The sequence below is a fragment of the Rhamphochromis sp. 'chilingali' genome (genome assembly GCF_963969265.1).
Source record: "Rhamphochromis sp. 'chilingali' genome assembly, chromosome: 20".
NCBI lineage: Eukaryota > Metazoa > Chordata > Actinopteri > Cichliformes > Cichlidae > Rhamphochromis > Rhamphochromis sp. 'chilingali'.
The window spans coordinates 9,442,293-9,461,716 of NC_137947.1; the positions used below are offsets into that span (position 1 = coordinate 9,442,293).

The 19,424-nt window shown below is 41.9% G+C and overlaps 2 protein-coding genes across 3 annotated transcripts; both read right to left on the reverse strand.

Annotated features, from left to right (window-relative positions):
• Positions 1-7,453: 7,453 nt before the first annotated feature.
• LOC308387894 (neuronal PAS domain-containing protein 4-like) lies at positions 7,454-10,862 on the reverse strand. Of its 2 annotated transcripts, none has more exons than XM_080868241.1 (5): positions 10,411-10,862; positions 10,206-10,305; positions 9,473-9,630; positions 9,136-9,281; positions 7,454-9,031 (listed from the first exon to the last, which is right to left on the reverse strand). In XM_080868241.1, the coding sequence occupies exons 3-5, from the start codon at positions 9,570-9,572 to the stop codon at positions 9,002-9,004; spliced, it is 276 nt and encodes a 91-aa protein (XP_080724367.1). In that variant the 5' UTR covers positions 9,573-9,630; positions 10,206-10,305; positions 10,411-10,862; the 3' UTR covers positions 7,454-9,001. The 2 variants fall into 2 exon arrangements, with proteins under 2 accessions (XP_080724367.1, XP_080724366.1); XM_080868240.1 differs by having other exon boundaries at positions 10,200-10,305.
• A 1,086-nt stretch (positions 10,863-11,948) lies between these two features.
• LOC308387893 (uncharacterized protein) lies at positions 11,949-17,432 on the reverse strand. The gene is made up of 11 exons (XM_080868239.1): positions 17,414-17,432; positions 17,132-17,254; positions 16,032-16,195; positions 15,695-15,840; positions 15,492-15,591; positions 14,876-15,137; positions 14,687-14,796; positions 14,273-14,411; positions 12,747-14,183; positions 12,546-12,643; positions 11,949-12,257 (listed from the first exon to the last, which is right to left on the reverse strand). The coding sequence occupies exons 2-9, from the start codon at positions 17,230-17,232 to the stop codon at positions 12,962-12,964; spliced, it is 2,244 nt and encodes a 747-aa protein (XP_080724365.1). The 5' UTR covers positions 17,233-17,254; positions 17,414-17,432; the 3' UTR covers positions 11,949-12,257; positions 12,546-12,643; positions 12,747-12,961.
• Between the last annotated feature and the right edge of the window lie 1,992 nt (positions 17,433-19,424).

Below are 19,424 nucleotides of genomic sequence, written 5' to 3' on the forward strand. Positions count from 1 at the left end.
TTATTTTTAGTTAGCACCTTAAAAGCTTAAAGCTGTAAGCTAATGATAGTTATATAAGAGCAGATGCTGCTGGTGCAAAAAGCTGTAGTTTTACGTCCAGTGGATGATGATCTGATTAGTCGACTAATCGCATAAATAATCGGTGACTAGTCGACTATCAAAATAATCGTTTGTGGCAGCCCTACTCTCATCCACTGCTGCCCAGCGTGTGTTTTAGAGGAAAAATGAGAAAATAAAAAATGGATGCATCAAGCCCTGCTGAGCAGCAGTGGAGCGAAGTTTTACATGTTCTGCAGAAGGTCGAGTGATGCAATAAAGAAAAAAATGGGGAAAAAAAAACGTACGAGTGCCATTATGGTACAGGGACGTTCTTCCCCACATTGTCTTCTCAGCACCTCTCAGATCACCCACACAGTCACACAGCGACCACCGCCAGGCTCAGTTTGTTTTGCAGAGTGCTGAAACCACAAGAGCTTTCCTCTGTCCCCTCTGCCACCCAAAGTTTTTCTCGTGGTTGATCCGAGCTCGCTCAGACGGGGAGGCTTTTTTTTCTCTGTAATGGGAAGATTTTGGCTCCTTTTGTTTTACTGTGTCACTACACTTTACAGAGCACTGTCTGAAATCATTCAGAAATATTAACATCTACACAAAACATACATTATATGTTAATCCCCGGAACTTCAAAGTAGCCTGCAGAGAATGCGGTTTTCTGAAAAGCCAGTGGATTTCTCTTTTCTCCGTGTATCTTCAATAATAACAAAACTCCTCAGCTGATGGACACAGAAGTCAGAGATTTTGTGCCAGTTCGGAAAAATCCAAATGTGTAGATGAAAAGGTTTCCAGAGAGTCAAAGGAAAAGATTAAAAGGACTGGAGCTAGAAGAATTATGCACAAAAATTCATTCTAAAATAAGAATGTGGAAACATTTGACTTGAATACTGTCTCGTTATGCATGAGCTGAGCCTTCATGCCCTTTGAGTGAGATACACCGTCAGAATTATTAATGAGAGCTAAACCCAAGATAACTGGGCGTCGAAAGGGGTCCCATGATTTGTGGTGAATTTCAAAGAATCATCCACTCACCCACAGAGTCACACAGAAGAAAGGCAAAAAAAAGAACGCTCTTGCCAGTCAAGGCGGATTAAGAACAGAGACAATGACTCATAAAATGCCAAACGTGCTTGAAAGTACAAACTAATGGCAAAGAGGGAGCAGACGTTTGAGATGGTGCAAACCAGGCATACAGTACAGGAATGTGAATGTGACTCTGTGAGCTAGCTTCATCCCTGGCAATCTCTACTTCTGCTCCTGGGACAAACTGACAACCAGCCCAGGATGTACCTCTCACCCTGTATGCCCACAGTGACCTTCAATTAGATAAGAGGTTAAGAAAACAGTTGTGAAAAAGGAACACAATTTTTTTGTTATTCAGGAACATTGTGAATGTGTTCAAATTGTTATGTATTTAAACGGTCATAAGCTGTCACTGTAATGTACATAACGAAGTCATAATATAATAATGCGTTATTTAGAATCCCCATATATCACTCCTTATGTATCATATTAATTACATAGCAGTCACGCAGCTCCCTGCTTATATGTTGTCAATACAAATAACAGCAGTAGGAAACATAGTTGTAAAAATAGCTATAACACTATAACAATATATATCTATCTTTTTTTTATTACATTTATTTAAAATGTATTGCCTCAAGGCAACAATATACCATAATGCACAAACTGAAACATTTGATCTGTTCATGCAGAAGAAAGATTTCTATTTATTGAAAGAAAATTTTTGTTCTAACCAAACACATTAAAAACTAGACACACTGTTTGTTTATGTGCTGCACATTTCACGTTTAATGAAAGCAACATTTAATTGCATGAACATATACACAAAAATCACCTTCCTCATCACCATATGATATCTCATCATCACTCCATTCCCTAATATGTGCGAGTAGAGAATGGGAATTACATATTATTTTAAATCCATTACAAAACACTCTTGGATAATTCCATCTCTTTTCCTTACAAATACAATATATTTTTACATTGTATGCTAACTTTGTGCCCTTCTTCCATGGTCTTTTGCAATTACAGCACAATGTTGCCCCAGGTAACATACAGGTTATTTATTTTTTGTACTTTCCTATAATATATTTGATGATATGTCATGAAAACTACTTCTTTACTTCCCAGTGATGGTGACTGATTTGTAAATAATTATCTGGATGAAAGTGAAATCGATTTTTGTGTGAATGCTTTCATTGGTTAGTATTTGAGTTCCCCTCCCACTGCACATTGTCTTATTTTATTTAGAAAGGCTAAAATAGGCTAATCTGCCTAGCGGCAACGTGGAGGGTTGAACTTGTAGAACTGCATCAGTGTGTGAGTAAAAAACCTTTACAACGTGCAGTGTCAGGTCATTTTTTAAACGGGTAATCTATTAAACATTACTTGTTACTTTTCTTAAAAGTAGTTAATTACGCTCATGAGAAAGTAAGTGCACTACTCGTTACACTAGTTAAGTGTTTTGTGACATGGAATCCACTGTCACACAATTACTAGATAACAATACAAACTGTAGGCTACGGTTACTCAAATACAACAAAGCAAACTGGCAAGAATACAAAAAGACTTCACAACACATTACTATCATTAAGAAGACGCTAGAGCATTAAAATAATGCTATAGCAGTATTTTAAAGATGTGGCAAATCACATCTTCAGCAAGGTTTCTGTGCTTGTCTAGCCTGCCCTTTAGTCCTTGTGTTATATGTCATGCAATAGAATTTCAGCTACAACCCGAGTTGTGCTGCTAAATAGTCTTAGAGCAAGTAAAGATGGAAAAAATGGTAAGAAGGCTTACTTGAGAAAGGCTAACGCTGCTTTAGCATTACATCCCAGCGGTCAAATTCAAATCAAATTCAAATTCAAATTCAAATTTTATTTGTCACGTACACAGTCATACACAGTACGATATGTAGTGAAATGCTTGGACAACTGCTCGTGACCTAAAGAAAAACAAAAAAGGAAAAGGCTATGAATAAGATAGGAAATAAATATGAAAAATTAAAAACGGTAAATTTAACTAGGAAGGAATAAAATATAAATTAAGGTTAAAAATGAAATAACTGTACAACACAAATTAGAATGAAGGGTAAATTTAACTGGGAAAGAATAAGATAAAATATATAAATTAAAGTTGAAAATAAAATAACTGTACAACAAAATACACAATATAGAACTATATAAGAATGTATGAAGAAATATAAATAAATATATACACAATAACAGCAGCTGTACAAGTATTAACTGGAAATGAAGAATATAATGTCCAGTGTTGTGCAATCCATATTATGTCTTGTACAGTGCAAATATGCTTAAAGTGATTTAAGTGATGAAGTGAAAACAATGTCCAGAATGTCCAGTGTGTGTGTAAGAACTGTATGTGCCAGCATGCTTCCACTTCAGTCTTTTCCATCCATCCCAATATGACTTCAACCTGCACTTGTGTTTCAGCAATTATATTATCAACGCTGGCTGTGTTTTTCTTTTTTTAAAAGGTGATGACACTACCATATTTGGCCAAACTCTTGCATTTTCATTCCCTAGTTAGAGAGCTACATCTAATCAGTCAGATTATCTTAGATACCCCAGACACAAAAATTGAGATTTTACAGTGATTACACCCAATCTCTGCAACAGCTTAACCTGCCATAGGAGCTACTCCTTCGGAACTTCGGAAAGTTACTGGTTTTGTGCACAGCTTAATATACTAACTCATTCCACCTGTTTATGAATAAATTCAACATCACTGAAAGTAGTCTGATTACTCTTAATCAGCACTATATAAATTTGTCCACAGTAACTCTTTTATGAAACTGATTTGCATTATTTGATTAAATACATTTAGCTATGCATGAGTTATTTATTTTATTTTTTTTACTTTGACTCCTTTTTTTTATTCAACTCTTATTAAAAATGAACTAGCTCATGTTAAGGCTCTAATTGCATCACATTTAACTGCTTTTAAAATCATCTTTCAAGCTTCTGTGAACCCTGCAAAAAATGCACTCTTTCATGTTTATTTACTTCGACCCCTGAGATTGTGAAGAGGTAGAGGGATAAACTCGTTAATCATGCATGCCCTGTGTACATATATAATACGCGTGGTGCACATGCGGAAAATTACAAGCATTACCAGCGTCTTCATCGCTTACTTCAAACATCCACATTACTGTACTGCAGACTGTATCGTGGAGATCCACCTATGAGCAAATGTGTATTGAAATTCCTGCACAGATCATTGCTTTTCTGAATGCTTGAGTCTGAGTTTTTGGAGGTAAATACAGAATATACCAGGAGACCTTACCTCCCTAATACCAGTAGTATTGCTTCTGCACAGTAAAGAGCTTAAATTTAAACCCGTGGAAATCTGTTCCACGGGACTGCTGTAAAGCACTATACACTATCTATGCATGTATTCTAAATTCCCTAATGGAATTTTTTTGAGAACTATTTTTATTTTTTAGTACACAAGAATTTCCATCAACAAAGAATAAGATGTTTATCAAATCTTGCCGCCATGGGATGCTTATCTCTCCTCTGAGGACAGGTGCTCTGCCTCGAGCAGCAAACTCTTCCCTGAAAGAGAACAGTAGAAAATGAAACAATCATTCATATGCAAGTAGGATCCACTGTTAGGCCGCCATTTGTATTCTGCTCCCCGGCTGGTTGGCCTTTCTCTGTTGAATATCAGCAGGATATGTTGACTGTTCATGACTGGGATCCAGTGTTGAATCAGAGCTGTGGTTTCAGGCATAGCAACAGGACAAACGGGAGGGGAGTGCTGAAGGAACAGGCTGCGGTCTATTTGAGTATTTTTGTTTAACCCAGTTACAGTGTCAGTGTGCTGCCTGTGACTGAACCAGGACCAGTCAGGTGATTTTGCCTCTTTTTGAAATATGGGGCAACAGTGTTATAGATGAAAATGTGATGTAGTCAAAACAATAGCAAGCTGCTTCGTACATGGAGACGAAGAGAAAATAAATTAGACTAGAATAAAAAGCCAGTTTCGGGTTAACACGTAATAACGGCACGGGTGTCCCTCAAGACAGCTTGCAGCACCTCTCTGTGACCTTGGTGGCTTCGGTTTGTGTCACCGTTTCCATCTGCCAAACAATCCCAGAGCAAAATGGACAAATCATCGTAGCTGGGTGGCTCGCCACATCCTCATCTATTTCAAAATACACGTATTGCCAGAGATAAGCTTCCAATACAGAGCTCTCGAGCGTTGGTTGCAGCAACAATAAAAGCATAAAGCCTGTAAATAAACGAAGACACGGCCATGCCACCTGAGGCCCTGTTTCCTGGAATCAGCTAGAGTTTCAATTTGGAGAGTTTTTTTTTTCTTTTGCAAGCAAACGAGGCAATTATTGTGAGAAGCCACAGGTGAGGGGGGATATGAGAAACTGGCTTTCTGTGGGAGGCACGGATTGGAGACGAATCCCATCCATGAGTTGCTTTGTTCAAATGCACCCCTGCGCCTACCTGCCTCCAAGCATCCGCCCTCCAGCCATCCACCTGAGAAAGCACTTTATGAGCTACTGAAGTAAGGCAGATGACAGTTTTGCCTCCGTTTCTCTTTTGTCAGTTCCACCGTGCGGTACCTCCAGCCTCAGTAACACTCTCATATCCTAGATATGAATCACAGCATCCCCCGAACGTGTTTCATCTTTCACTTCCACTGCCAGACACCTACATTACTTCACCACTCCTGTGAGGCATGGATTCTGTTAATTTCACCACTCTTCATCTTAATTTAATATCAGAGAGATAGCAGGGTGGCCTATGTGATTAAGTGATCCGAGTTATAGATAAAGTGAGTGCGTCCCTGCTTATAGCCTGTGTCTGTATATGCGTGTTTGCGTCTTGATTTTTCATCTCTCTCGCTTCTGCTTTGACATCATCAGCGTGTGCCATTACTTTGCATCACTATTTCCCCTCACACAATGAGACACTAATCTAATATTACAACTGCATCTCCCTTTTATATATAATATAATAATAATAATAATAATATAAAAATAATGTTGTTTGTGACGATTTTTACAGATGGAATAAAAACAGAGCGCACAGCCTGAGCTTATTGGAAGTGTGTAACCACAGCGACGGAAGAGTGCCAAACTGACTTTACTGCTGAGCTGTGTAATCTGCAGAGACATGGGAATGCTTGGAGTGTTCATTGTGTGTGTCGGTGAAATGAAAAGGGTTTATATTTTTTGCAGTCTCCTTGGTGTGGACAAATGCGCCAAAGCCGCGATGTTAGTGTCACCGTGCTTCGGGGAAATCACTGATGTTTCAGGTGCTGCTGAGTGATGCGGGGAGACTGGAGCACAGCAGATGTGGAGACTTGTTAGGAACTTTATTTGCCATTGTACCCTTCAACAGACATCCCTCTTAATTGGGTCTCCATGGATAACGCTCGGCATCTGGACTCTTTGCTCATGAATGGACCGAACTGATGTCCTTCTGTGCTCTCATTGCCATACACACTCACACACAGAGACACGCACACTCCTCTTTATTTGCTTATTTAAGTAGTGTCACACCAACAGCACGTAGTGTCTGTGTTAAGACAAAGGTGTTGGAGTTATCACTCCATCTAGTGGTGATTCTAAGTCTCATGACAGAAACATGAACACTGTATTAGCTGCATGCCTGTAGTGCCTCCCCGCGAGCTTTCTCCCCTACGTTTGTGCATGCATGCAAATCTTTTCTGCTTTTAACCGCCGCGATCCATCAGTCGCCTAAATGCGCATTTATTCATCGACTCTGCACATCAACCTAAATCCGTAACTGATTTCACTGTGCACAGTTTATGTGCTCTTGTTGGTGTCACTGCCCACAAGATGTAAAAATCAATGGAGCCCCGAAGAGCCCAGTAGACAATGTGCTGTGGTCTGATTGGCTACAAAGTACTCAGTAGGCCCTCTTGTGATAAATAACTGTTATTCCATAAAGATGTGTTTTGTGCCTGCACTAGTCAATATTTTATAATGATGGCTTACATAATAAAGTGTAGTATGAAAGGTCATTTCTGGTGATGGACCTCCAAATCAACAGTCTTTCCAGCTGTAAAGGGTGCTTCAGTATCTTTTACAACACAAAGCTTTTGGTTCACTCAGGTCACTGCAAGCGTCCAGCTACCCCAGGCAGCTCTGATAATAAAGAAGGGCGACCTGTGATGTGTAAGAGGGCATCTCAGTAATGTGCACACAACGTCTTTCTGTCATTAAAAATAAAGTTTCAACGTTTTTATATATTACCTCTTAAATATCTACTATAGGCCCCTTAACCGCATTCAGCAAAACCTTATAGAGAACGTGGGCAGTCCTCTTTATTAACTCTGTGTTATAATGAATAAACAACAAAGCCTCTGATTTTCTTTAGATTTATTTACATTTCAAATATTTCTGAAGCAAACCGCAGGAATGACTCAGAGTTCTGAATATGCAGGGAATAACACAATTTAAGGCACAAAATTCAGACTTTGAATGGATTTAGCTGTACCACTGAGGTAGCTTCATCTTGTCTAACATCTTTAACTATGACAGTATGAAAGTTTTAATGGCATACAAAGAAGAAAAAAAAACCAATTTGTGTTAAAAACTATGGCGATAAAGCAGGGTGAATGATCTCACTTACTTTTATTTTGTTTTTCAAGTACATTTTTATGAAAAAAAAGACTTTAGCAAAACAAAACTCAGCTGACAGCAGGTTTTATCCATAGTGTTGGGACAGTATAAAACCCACATAAGTTGCTTGCAGACACGACATTTTAGTGAAGGTTTCCTTGAAATGTCTTTTACTGATATTTGTTTTCTTGATGTATCAGAAGAATAGAAGATGACGGATGTCTCAGCCTGTAGCTGGTGGCACATATGACATTTCAGTTTGCTACCTACAGGATTGTGACACCTGTCAATACTTTGAGTGAAGCCCAAGGAAAACAAAATCTACATGAGCTTTAGCTCTACATTCAGGAATAAGTTTCTTATAAAAAATAACATCTGAGAAGATGTCCTTTAGTTGTCTTTACTCACACTCTTCTTTAAATCCAGTGGAGGTTTATGACAATATGTCATACAAATGAAATTAGACATTAATTAAATATCTCTAAAGCTTACATACCAAAGCAGCAAATCAATAAATAGGTGGACTGTTTAGTAGAAAGTACCTTGCTGAATGCTGCTTTGCATATAGCTGGTGAATTGAGTTGATGCAACCCAGTGGTTTGATCATGGCGTCCCAGCTGCATACTGATGGGATCTATGGTGATGCTGCACGGTGAAGTGCTCTGCAGCCAGCAGCTTCTGATGGGGCCCCATTCCTGTTATACACTGCTGCTAGATGGTAGCTAGTATTGCTCAATATGCTGCTTTTCCTTGTGAACATGTTTAGATCTTTAATGAAGCTGTCTAACATGCCAACATCAAGAACCAGCTTCTGTGACTGTAGAAGATTGGTATGTGTGGATAAGTCAGGAGCATCATGATGCAGTTGGACAAAGCTGCCTCAAAGTGGCTGCAACAGAAGGCCAAAATCATCTGGATGCAGAGCACAGTCCGCTGGGCTCTCACACATGTCGGACACAGAGAGACAGTCTGGAACTAAGCGAGCGTCAGATGTATCATCTCTGAAATCACAGGATGGCGATGATGAGGTGGGTGGAGTGTGGCCACTGAGCGTGCCAAAGGATGGCTGGTCAAAGGTTTGAGTGGCTGCAGGGAGGGAGTCTGAGGGTGAATGGTGACAGGTGAGCTCGGTCTCTGAGCAGAGAGTAGAACACAGCCCCTGATCTGTGCATGCATGCTCATCCATCAGAATGTCATGGCTGACCTCCTCCTGCTCCAGCTAATGGGCTGGCACTCTCCATATGGCTCAACTATAGATCCAGCACCATGACAGATCCATGCACTGGAGTCCATGTCTTATACTGCATCTCCCTGCAGTGCATCTAGCTGGGGGAAAAAACAATATTTCCCATTAGCTCCCAAAGATTCAGAAACTAAAAGTGCTGCAACATTACACCTGAAAATGCCGAATAGTTAACAAAAAGGCTCACCATGGAAACCCCAAGATACTCGGCTACATTTTCTGACACATACACCAGCCTGCCCTGTGCGGTGGAGACGAGGATGAAGCCGTGCAAGGCTTGAAGAAAGACCTCATGTGGCAGAGAGCAGTGTGATCGCTCTCCAGCTGGGAGCCCTTAGAGAGGAAAGAGTGAGTTCAGCCTTGCTTATATAGCATGCATCTCTGCGGGTTATCACATCTGTTACTTTTTGATTTGGTCTCAAGGGTACTGAAGATTTAGTCCCATTTTGTTTGACAGCGATGCAGGCTGAATGCAGATTAAAAGTTCAAAGGCATTAAAGGATGACTGCAGTATGAAAACTTACCCCGGACAGACTTTTTGATGTAGGTGCAGATGATGGCCATGGAGTGAAGGTACGAGAGTCGCTCCTGGTCCTCCAGGGTGATGGGCAGCAGAGCACGCATGTTCTTGATCTCATGATTGATGTGGTCCCGTCGAGCTTTGGATGCCCCTTTGGTGGATCTGTGAGAGACCATGGTCACTGAGGTCAGAAGGCTGAACTGAAAACTAAAGTAGTAAATCCGGTGAGCCCGAACTTTTGTCTATTTCATCACTCGCATTTAAAGATCATTCTGATGTGTAACTGCCAAGTGTAGTGCGCTTTTTTTTAAAATGAAAATCTAATTGCAAGAAAAAAAAGAGTAATTGGCCTGAACTCATGCAGCCTCTTTTTCATGGCTCACCCTGCCTTATAGCGTTAGCTTGTGGGAAGGTGATGACTTTGAATATCAAGGGTTCCTATGGAAACTGCTGATATTTGCAGTGACAATGGCACTAGGTGCTCATTTTTAAAATGTTGTCACAATATTAGAAGATAAACGGATCTATGTCAGTGTAAATGCTGTCAGATTCTTAAAAAGTACTTTTTCTCAAATTAAGACATCAGTGTAACATAAAACCCAGCTGACAAAATTGCAGAAAGGAAAAATAAAAGAATGTCTACATGAGCTTTAACTAAGCTTTTCAGGATGGGAAAGTGTTGCATATGAAAATAACATCTGAGAAGATGTCCTTTAGTTGTCTTTACTCACACTCGCCTTTAAATCCAGTGGAGGTTTATGACAATATGTCATACAAGTGGTCGTCCAGTTAAGTCTCAGACTTATTTCAGGATGGGTTTTCTTCAGCAAGCTCCACCTAAAGAAAGACAGAAAATAAAATTAGATATTAATTAAATATCTCTAAAGCTTACATACCAAAGCAGCAAATCAATAAATAGGTGGACTGTTTAGTAGAAAGTACCTTGCTGAATGCTGCTTTGCATATAGCTGGTGAATTGAGTTGATGCAACCCAGTGGTTTGATCATGGCGTCCCAGCTGCATACTGATGGGATCTATGGTGATGCTGCACGTGAAGTGCTCTGCAGCCAGCAGCTCCTCTGCAATGAAGCCAGTGTGCTCTTGCTGCTCCTGATGGGGATGGGGCCCATATATCCTGCACACTAAGCCGTACTGCTAAGCCAGAATACTGGTTTCTCTGCTGTCAGGCTCTATGGATGTGAGATACTGGTTGGGATTAAAGAGACTGGTACGTATGGGTCACGATGCAGTTGGTCAACGCTGCTTCCTTGTGGCTTAACCTGAAGGTCGAAATTGTCCGCTGGGCTCTCACACGTGTCGGATACAAATGAGCAGTCTGGAACAAGGCGAGCATCAGAATTGAGAATGTACACGCTCTGAAATAATTAGTCGGAGATTAGGAGATAAATGGAGAGTGGCCACTGAGCATGCCAAAGGTTTGAGTGGCTGCAGCAAGCTCTGTGTCTGGGTAGGAATAATGGGAGGGAGAGGCCTCAGGGGAGCACAGCCACTGATCTGTGCATACATGCACATCCATCAGAATGTCATGGCTGAGCTCCTCCTGCTGCAGAGAGGAGCTGGAGGAGGCGGGGCTGTATGGAGGGATGAGGACAGCAGGGCTATCACCCAGAAGGGCAGGTGAGCTCGGGGAAGAGCCGCTCACCACACAGTCTGTGTCGTGCTCAGACTCCCTCGTATCTCTGGCACCAGGCTCCTCACTCTGGCTGTTGGGTGTCCTCTGCCTTTTATTGTTGGAGCTTTGAGGGTGTTGAGCACAGTGGTAGGAATTTGGCAGAAATGCTGGTTTGAAGGCCATGCTGCTGATTTTCTTCTGAAGAAATCTGGCCTCAGTTTCACTGCAGTAACACAACGTGCAACAAGTCAGCGTCTTTACTGGGAAAACACTGAAACATGTGCTCAGTTTTTCCAGAGGAGGTCATAATACCTGATGATGAAGTTGGTGCAGCTGATGGTCTGGCATTCCCCAGAGACTTTGGTGGCTCGACTATAGATCCAGCACCACGACAGATCCATGCGCTGGAGTCTCAGCACCGTTTCCACCTGGAAGCCGTCATCTGAGTGCACTGGAGGAAATGTTCATGGTTATAACCGTGCACACAAAACCTCAAACGTATCGCACACGCTAAAATAAATATGTAACGTGCTGAACTAAAGAACTGCATTCAAAGAGAATGATGCTAAACAGTCTTAATATTTACTATTTCATATCATTCAACAACTGAAAGCTAAAGTGCTCAGTGTGCTGTGAATAGATGACAACAGCTATTTAATGTGCCAGTGAATACTGAAATCCTAACATTTAGCTGTCTCTTTGTCTTAAAGGCTGTTGTTCACTTACTCAAACTTCTGTGAGAATCTGCACTCAGCGACAGATCTTCAGGATGGACGAGGCTGTACCATGATCGACCAATCATTTCCTCTGCTGAATACCCCAACAAAGGAGAAACGCTAAAAAGGAAAATCAAAATGTCAATAAACAGAAAAATGCTGATTATTCCTGCTCACAGAAGAAGTTGTGCAATTGTACCCATCTGACAGCTTCATAAAGCTCATATCCAGTCCATGAGAGTCCGTGCTCCTCAGGCAGTTCACTGCTAGGGTGCAGACAGTGACAAACAGTGGCTCAGTGGTGGTGGTGGTGGTGGTAAGGAAGGACACACAGAGGAAGCTTCCAGATCTTCCCTCAACTCTGACCAGTATAGAGGAACAGCTGCCATGTTGCAACTTAAAGGTCTTGGAGGATTTCATGCAACATATAAAACTCCGCTCTGAGGAAAGAAAACACGTCAGTTTAGTCTTTCATGTTTGTTAAAACATTTAAGACTAGTTTTGCCGAGTTTTAAAACCAACTATGAATTAAATGGAAGAAATTCACTTAAAATAAGGGCTTTGTAGCACAATGCTGCATCAGTAATGGATTTCATAAACAGATTTCAGGGGAAACTGGCTCATTTTTTCCACCTACAGCAGCAATGTCAGTAATATTACAGCAAAAAGAGGGGGATCGTTTTATACAGTCATTTTAAATGCCGCGCATCATTTGAAATTTTGGTTACCTGATAATATGTTGCTTTCGATGTCCAGGTTTGATTTAACAATCTCAGTATCGGAACATCCCACCATGTCATAACGTGTCTCCTCGCAGTACATACATCTGCGAAAGTGTCATAGTTGGTGTTAGTTCTAACAGATTCAAAATCCATCACTGCTGCAACATTACACCTGAAAATGACAATGTAATTCACAAAAGGGCTCACCGTGGAAAGCCCGAGATATTCAGCTACACGTTCTCAAGCACAGACCAGCGTGCCCTGTGTGCTGGTGATGAGGGTGAAGCCATGCAAGGCAGCTGATCTGTCACTCACTCTTTGTCTCCACTATAGATCCGGCACCATGACAGATCCACGAACTGGAGTCTCAGCACCATCTGTACCCGACAACTGTCATGTGCCATCTCATTAGGGTGGACTGTTTAGTAGAGATGATGTTGAAGCAACCCAGTGGTTTGATCATGGCATCCCAGCTGCATACTGATGGGATCTATGGCGATGCTGCCCACGGTGAAGTGCTCTGCAGCCAGCAGCTCCTCTGCAATGAAGCCAATGTGCTCCTGCTGCTCCTGATGGGGATGGTGCCCGTTCCTGCTGCACACTAAGCCCTGCTGGTAGTTGGTATCGCTCAATGTGCTGCCTTTTCTTGTGAACATGTTCAGATCTTTCATGAAGCTGTCAAACATGGCAACATCAAGAACCAGCGCAGGATTGGGAAGACGAACTGAGGGGGGAGGAGAATTAGGGGGCCAGTCACAGGCTGAGGGCATCGTGTTGGTGGCTATAGTTTGGACCACATGCTGATAGGGATTCACAGTGTGATGCCGGTCAAACCTGCTGGCCAGCGAGGAGATCTGCTGGGCCAGAATACTGATCTCCACCTGCTCACTTTCGCTATACTGGTTAGGCTCTAGGGATGTGGGAGACTGGCTGGGATTAAAAATACTGGTATGTGTGGATAAGTCAGGAGCATCATGATGCAGTTGGACAACGCTGCCCTCTTGTGGCTGCAACAGAAGGCCGAAATCATCTGGATGCAGAGCACAGTCCGCTGGGCTCTCACACATGTCGGACACAGAGAGACAGTCTGGAACTAAGCGAGCGTCAGATGTATAATCTCTGAAATCACAGGATGGCGATGATGAGGTGGGTGGAGTGTGGCCACTGAGCGTGCCAAAGGATGGCTGGTCAAAGGTTTGAGTGGCTGCAGGGAGGGAGTCTGAGGGTGAATGGTGACAGGTGAGCCCAGTCTCTGGGTAGGAATAATGGGAGGGAGAGGCCTCAGGGGAGCACAGCCACTGATCTGTGTATACATGCACATCCATCAGAATGTCATGGCTGAGCTCCTCCTGCTGCAGAGAGGAGCTGGAGGAGGCGGGGCTGTATGGAGGGATGAGGACAGCAGGGCTATCACCCAGAAGGGCAGGTGAGCTCGGGGAAGAGCCGCTCACCACACAGTCTGTGTCGTGCTCAGACTCCCTCGTATCTCTGGCACCAGGCTCCTCACTCTGGCTGTTGGGTGTCCTCTGACTTTTATTGTTGGAGCTTTGAGGGTGTTGAGCACAGTGGTAGGAATTTGGCAGAAATGCTGGTTTGAAGGCCATGCTGCTGATTTTCTTCTGAAGAAATCTGGCCTCAGTTTCACTGCAGGAACACAACGTGCAACAAGTCAGCGTCTTTACTGGGAAAACACTGAAACATGTGCTCAGTTTTTCCAGAGGAGGTCATAATACCTGATGATGAAGTTGGTGCAGCTGATGGTCTGGCATTCCCCAGAGACTTTGGTGGCTCGACTATAGATCCAGCACCACGACAGATCCATGCGCTGGAGTCTCAGCACCATTTCCACCTGGAAGCCGTCATCTGAGTGCACTGGAGGAAATGTTCATGGTTATAACCGTGCACACAAAACCTCAAACGTATTGCACACGCTAAAATAAATATGTAACGTGCTGAACTAAAGAACTGCATTCAAAGAGAATGATGCTAAACAGTCTTAATATTTACTATTTCATATCATTCAACAACTGAAAGCTAAAGTGCTCAGTGTGCTGTGAATAGATGACAACAGGTATTTAATGTGCCAGTGAATACTGAAATCCTAACATTTAGCTGTCTCTTTGTCTTAAAGGCTGTTGTTCACTTACTCAAACTTCTGTGAGAATCTGCACTCAGCGACAGATCTTCAGGATGGACGAGGCTGTACCATGATCGACCAATCATTTCCTCTGCTGAATACCCCAACAAAGGAGACACGCTAAAAAGGAAAATCAAAATGTCAATAAACAGGAAAACGTTCATTATGCCTGCTCACAGAAGAAGTTGTGCAATTGTACCTATCTGACAGCTTCATAAAGCTCATATCCAGTCCATGTGTGCTGTTGAAGCTGTGACAGAAGTGAGAGTCGGTGCTCCTCAGGCAGTTCACTGTTGGGGTGCAGAGAGCCACGAACAGTGGCTCGCTGGTTGTAGTGGTAGGGGAGCATGCATAGGGTTGAGGGAAGAACTGGAAGCTTCCTCTGACCAGTATAGAGGAACAGCTGCCATGTTGCAACTTAAAGGTCTTGGAGGTTTTCATGCAACATATAAAGCTCCGCTCTGGGGAAAGAAAACGTAACAGTTTAGTCTTTCATGTTTGTAAAAAAGAGGTTGGGCAAGTTTTAAAACTCACTATGAATAAAATGGCTTAAAATAAGGGCTTTGTGGGGCATTTGGGGGATTTTGCATCAGTAGCACATTTCACAAATTTGGCATTTTCTGCAGATCTGAAACCTCTTTAGTGTCCTCACTGGATTTGCATCAAACCAAGTTGAATTTCCAAGGAAACCGGCTTACTTTTTTTCCTCACAGTAGAAATATCTGTGACAGTACCAGCAACCAGCATGTGATAACACTATAATCGTTTCAAATGCCATACATATCATTTTAAACTGAATTCCAAATCTTTCTTACCTGACATTGAGTTGTTTTCAAGGTCCAGGTTTGATTTAACAATGTCGACATCAGAGTGTTCCACCATATCATATATCGTGTCTCCCTGCAGCACGTCTACCTGGGAAAGTTACACAATTTCCCATTAGCTCCCAAAGATTCAGAAACTAAAAGTGCTGCAACATTACACCTGAAAACACAATGTAGCTAACAAAAAGGCTCACCATGGAAACCCCGAGATACTCGGCTACATTTTCTGACACATACACCAGCCTGCCCTGTGCGGTGGAGACGAGGATGAAACCGTGCAAGGCTTGAAGAAAGACCTCATGTGGCAGAGAGCAGTGTGATCGCTCTCCAGCTGGGAGCCCTTAGAGAGGAAAGAGTGAGTTCAGCCTTGCTTATACAGCATGCATCTCTGCGGGTTATCACATCTGTTACTTTTTGATATGGTCCCTAGAGGCCTTCATGCTCAGTCCCATTTTGTTTGACAGCGATGCAGGCTGAATGCAGATTAAAAGTTCAAAGGCATTAAAGGATGACTGCAGTATGAAAACTTACCCTGGAAGAGAACAGACTTTTTGATGTAGGTGCAGATGACGGCCATGGAGTGAAGGTACGAGAGTCGCTCCTGGTCCTCCAGGGTGATGGGCAGCAGAGCACGCATGTTCTTGAGCTCATGATTGATGTGGTCCCGTCGAGCTTTGGATGCCCCTTTGGTGGATCTGTGAGAGACCATGGTCACTGAGGTCAGAAGGCTGGACTGAAAACTAAAGTAGTAAATCCGGTGAGCCCGAACTTTTGTCTATTTCATCACTCGCATTTCAAAAAAAAAAAAAAAAAAAAGATGTCTAAGTGGCAAGTGTAGAGTAAAAAAACAAAAACCTAACAGAGAGTTTTCTGAACTGATCCTGCCTCTTTTTTCCACAGTTCACCCCGCCTGATATCTCTTCCCCACAAGCCAAAGCTGACTTTGAATATCAAGGGTTCCTATGGAAACTGCTGATATGAGAGGCTGTTGTGCGTCTCCAACAGAAATGAGGGCTCTCGATAGACTTTGCGTGATCAGTATCTGTCTGGACCCATCCACGGAGAGCCTGGGGTTTTTATAGCTGCCAAGGCTTCAGCGTGGGCGTCACACAGGGAAGGCTGGGCTTCTGATGCTCCCTTCATTGCCTTATAAAGTGGGTGTCCTCTGAGTGGGGTGCCCCACGTCACAAGCTCTCAGAAAGTGCCACAAAAGGAGAATTATATCACAATGTATCCCAGTGAGTTAATCAGAGATCCACAACTGGACTTTTTAGGGCAGTTATCTGGACTTAGCTTATGTGTTATAACCTTTCAAATGGACACACTATGAATTTCCATTATTATGTTATATTCAGAACCATATTTCCTGTATATATGTATATTAAAAGAATCACTTTGAAAGAGTTTTCTTTGATTCAGCATAATTTTGGCGGCATCATGTGCAAGGCTGGATTAGTATGTATCACAAATAATAAGCTACTAGGCTGTAGACATGGGAGGGGATTAAGTGCTCCCCGTCGTGCATGCACTATAACGCACAGCTGATTCCAAATTTTCCCAGCAGCCGTGCGCTGATTCAGCCGCTAGAGGACGTGGAGCAGAGAGGAGGGGAAAGAAGAGTTATCACTGACCTGAACCTCCTGTAGACTGGGCTCCGGTGATCCGCGGGCAGATGGTGGGAAGTGCAAGGAGTACTGACGTGACATTTACACAAGTTGCACCAAATAGTCATTTTTTGTCGCCGTTGTTTCCACCTAACGAATAAGCATTGGTTGCAAACGATCAGACATTGCTCGTGCTTTTTTAAAAAGGCAATCAAATGTTCTTTTTTCTTAAGTTTTAAAGAAGTTCTATCGTGAGTATTTAAAGCAGCCCCCTGTGAGGTGAAAAGAAAAGGCGTCTTCATCTCTTACCTCAGCAGACCGAAGATGAGTGTCAGGCACTTGTGACCGTCCCTCCTTTTATAGCCCCAAACCCCACACCTCTCCTCCGACCCAGCCAGTGAGGAAGAGGAAAAGGCTAAATGGGATAATGTTACCTGTTGTGACGCGATGACAAACGACCGAGGCGGGTTATATTTGGTGAAAAGAGCCCTAAAAATAACCCGTCAGACAGGACGCAGAATGAGCGGTGATGAATTAAAGTGCAATCATCCAAAGAAAATGTTTGAAACTTTCCTCTTATATGTGCAGACACTGTGGTATTTTAAGAAAACTGTGATTCCCTGGCCAATCAGGACGTCCCCTGGCACCCGGACAAAGCAGTCCTTTTTTGTTGTTTTTGTTGTTGTTGTTTTGAAGGGGAAAAATTGATAATCCATCTTGGAACAGCTTTGAAATTCAGAACATCACACCACACTGTAAAATACTTTTACCTTTTTGTAAATTATTGGCTATTATTATTTAGTGTTGATCTATTTTCTGTGTTGCAGGAACTCAGACCTGTTAACCGTATAACGTGATTTTTGTCCCCCATAAGTGCACAAAAACACCGACTGTCGCAAAAATGAGTCGTGTACATTTATATGTAATTTATTTTTATTCATTTTTACTTTTGTCACACGATTTAATAAAGGCTCCAGTAAAATAAATACGTTTAAAAAGTGGGAACTTTTTTCTGGGAACTTTCATGGTTCGGGCTTTGTAGGGTTAAAAGGAGAACCGACTACAGATGGCGCTCACAGGACAGAAAGATTAAGAACCAGCGGTTGAGTCTGCTGGATTTTACAAACTCACTCCAGCATTTGTTGTGAAATGCAGTGGAGTAGAAATTCCGCATTTGATGGTTTTCTGTGCTGCTTTAGAGTATGAAAAAAGTCTTTGGTTAACTTTTATTTCTTTATTTTTTGCTTTCAAGGAATCAGACTGTCTTGTAACTATTATTTATTTATATATCAAGTCATCCTTAATAATTCTTCAGACTTTAGAAATGTTGTCCACGGTTTGTATCGGGGGTTTTCTCACTCATTTTCTGTCCAGTTCTTGTGTCTGAACATTTGTTTTCTTTATTTATTTATTCAGCCGATTAACACTGAGGTATGAGTCACTGAAATATAAAAAGAAACACTTAAGAATTTAATATTTGTATTACTGTCACAAAAATGTTGTTCTCATTTCATTGAATTTAAAAAAAAAAAATACCTAAGTTAACAAAAAAATACATTTGTCCACAAACAGGTGATTCTCAAAAACAAAAGGTATTAATCAAAAATGTGGCACCTCGTGACATAATGTGCTGTCCTTAAAAAAAAAAAAAAAAAAAAAAAAGGAAACTAGGGAAATGGAGGACTATCTACAGCAGATGCACGGTTTCTGAAAGTCATGTCTTTAAGAAATTGAGAGAATCCAAAAAAAAGGCCTGAGAGATGCCCTTTAGTTGATCCGTCTACTGTTCACTGAAGCCTCATCAGAAATGGTCTCAGTGGAAGTGTGGCTGTCATGAAGCCGTTCTTAAGGAAGGGAAGCAGGGAGAAAAAGTTGAGGTATGCCAAATTACACAAGAACTGGACTGAAAATGAGTGTTGATGAGTCTTATGCAGTGATGAATCCAAATTTGATTTGTTTCGCTTCTAATGATCATCAGTATGTATGTATGTATGTATGTATGTATGAAGCACAGGAGAACGGTACAACAGTGAGCGTCTCCAGCCATCTATAAAACACACTGCAGGCTCTGAGCTGCATTTCAGCCAGTGGTGTTGAAGATCTTGGCAAATTTGATGGAATTATAAACGCAGAAAAGTAGTCAGATTTTGATCCAACATGCAACACAATATAAAAGTGTCTAATTGGTATCGGCTTTATTTTTCAGCACGACAATGACCCCAAACACACTGCCAACACAGTGAAAGCTCACCTGGATAAAAAACAAAATTAAGCAGAATCAGCCGTGGATTGGCCTCCCCAGAGCCCGGACCTGAACATT

What these genes read in the sequence shown, in the direction of transcription:
- LOC308387893 (XM_080868239.1), bottom strand. Translation starts at nt 17,232, where the DNA reads ATGACTATTTGGTGCAACTTGTGTAAATGTCACGTCAGTACTCCTTGC. An exon ending in AGATTCTCACAGAAGTTTGA is followed by an intron (nt 14,412 to 14,686) that starts GTAAGTGAACAA and finishes CATTTCCTCCAG; the next exon opens with TGCACTCAGATGACGGCTTC. An exon ending in TGCACCAACTTCATCATCAG is followed by an intron (nt 14,184 to 14,272) that starts GTATTATGACCT and finishes GTGTTCCTGCAG; the next exon opens with TGAAACTGAGGCCAGATTTC.
- LOC308387894 (XM_080868241.1), bottom strand. Translation starts at nt 9,572, where the DNA reads ATGCGTGCTCTGCTGCCCATCACCCTGGAGGACCAGGAGCGACTCTCG. An exon ending in CATCAAAAAGTCTGTCCGGG is followed by an intron (nt 9,282 to 9,472) that starts GTAAGTTTTCAT and finishes TTCCTCTCTAAG; the next exon opens with GGCTCCCAGCTGGAGAGCGA. An exon ending in AGTATCTTGGGGTTTCCATG is followed by an intron (nt 9,032 to 9,135) that starts GTGAGCCTTTTT and finishes TTTTTCCCCCAG; the next exon opens with CTAGATGCACTGCAGGGAGA.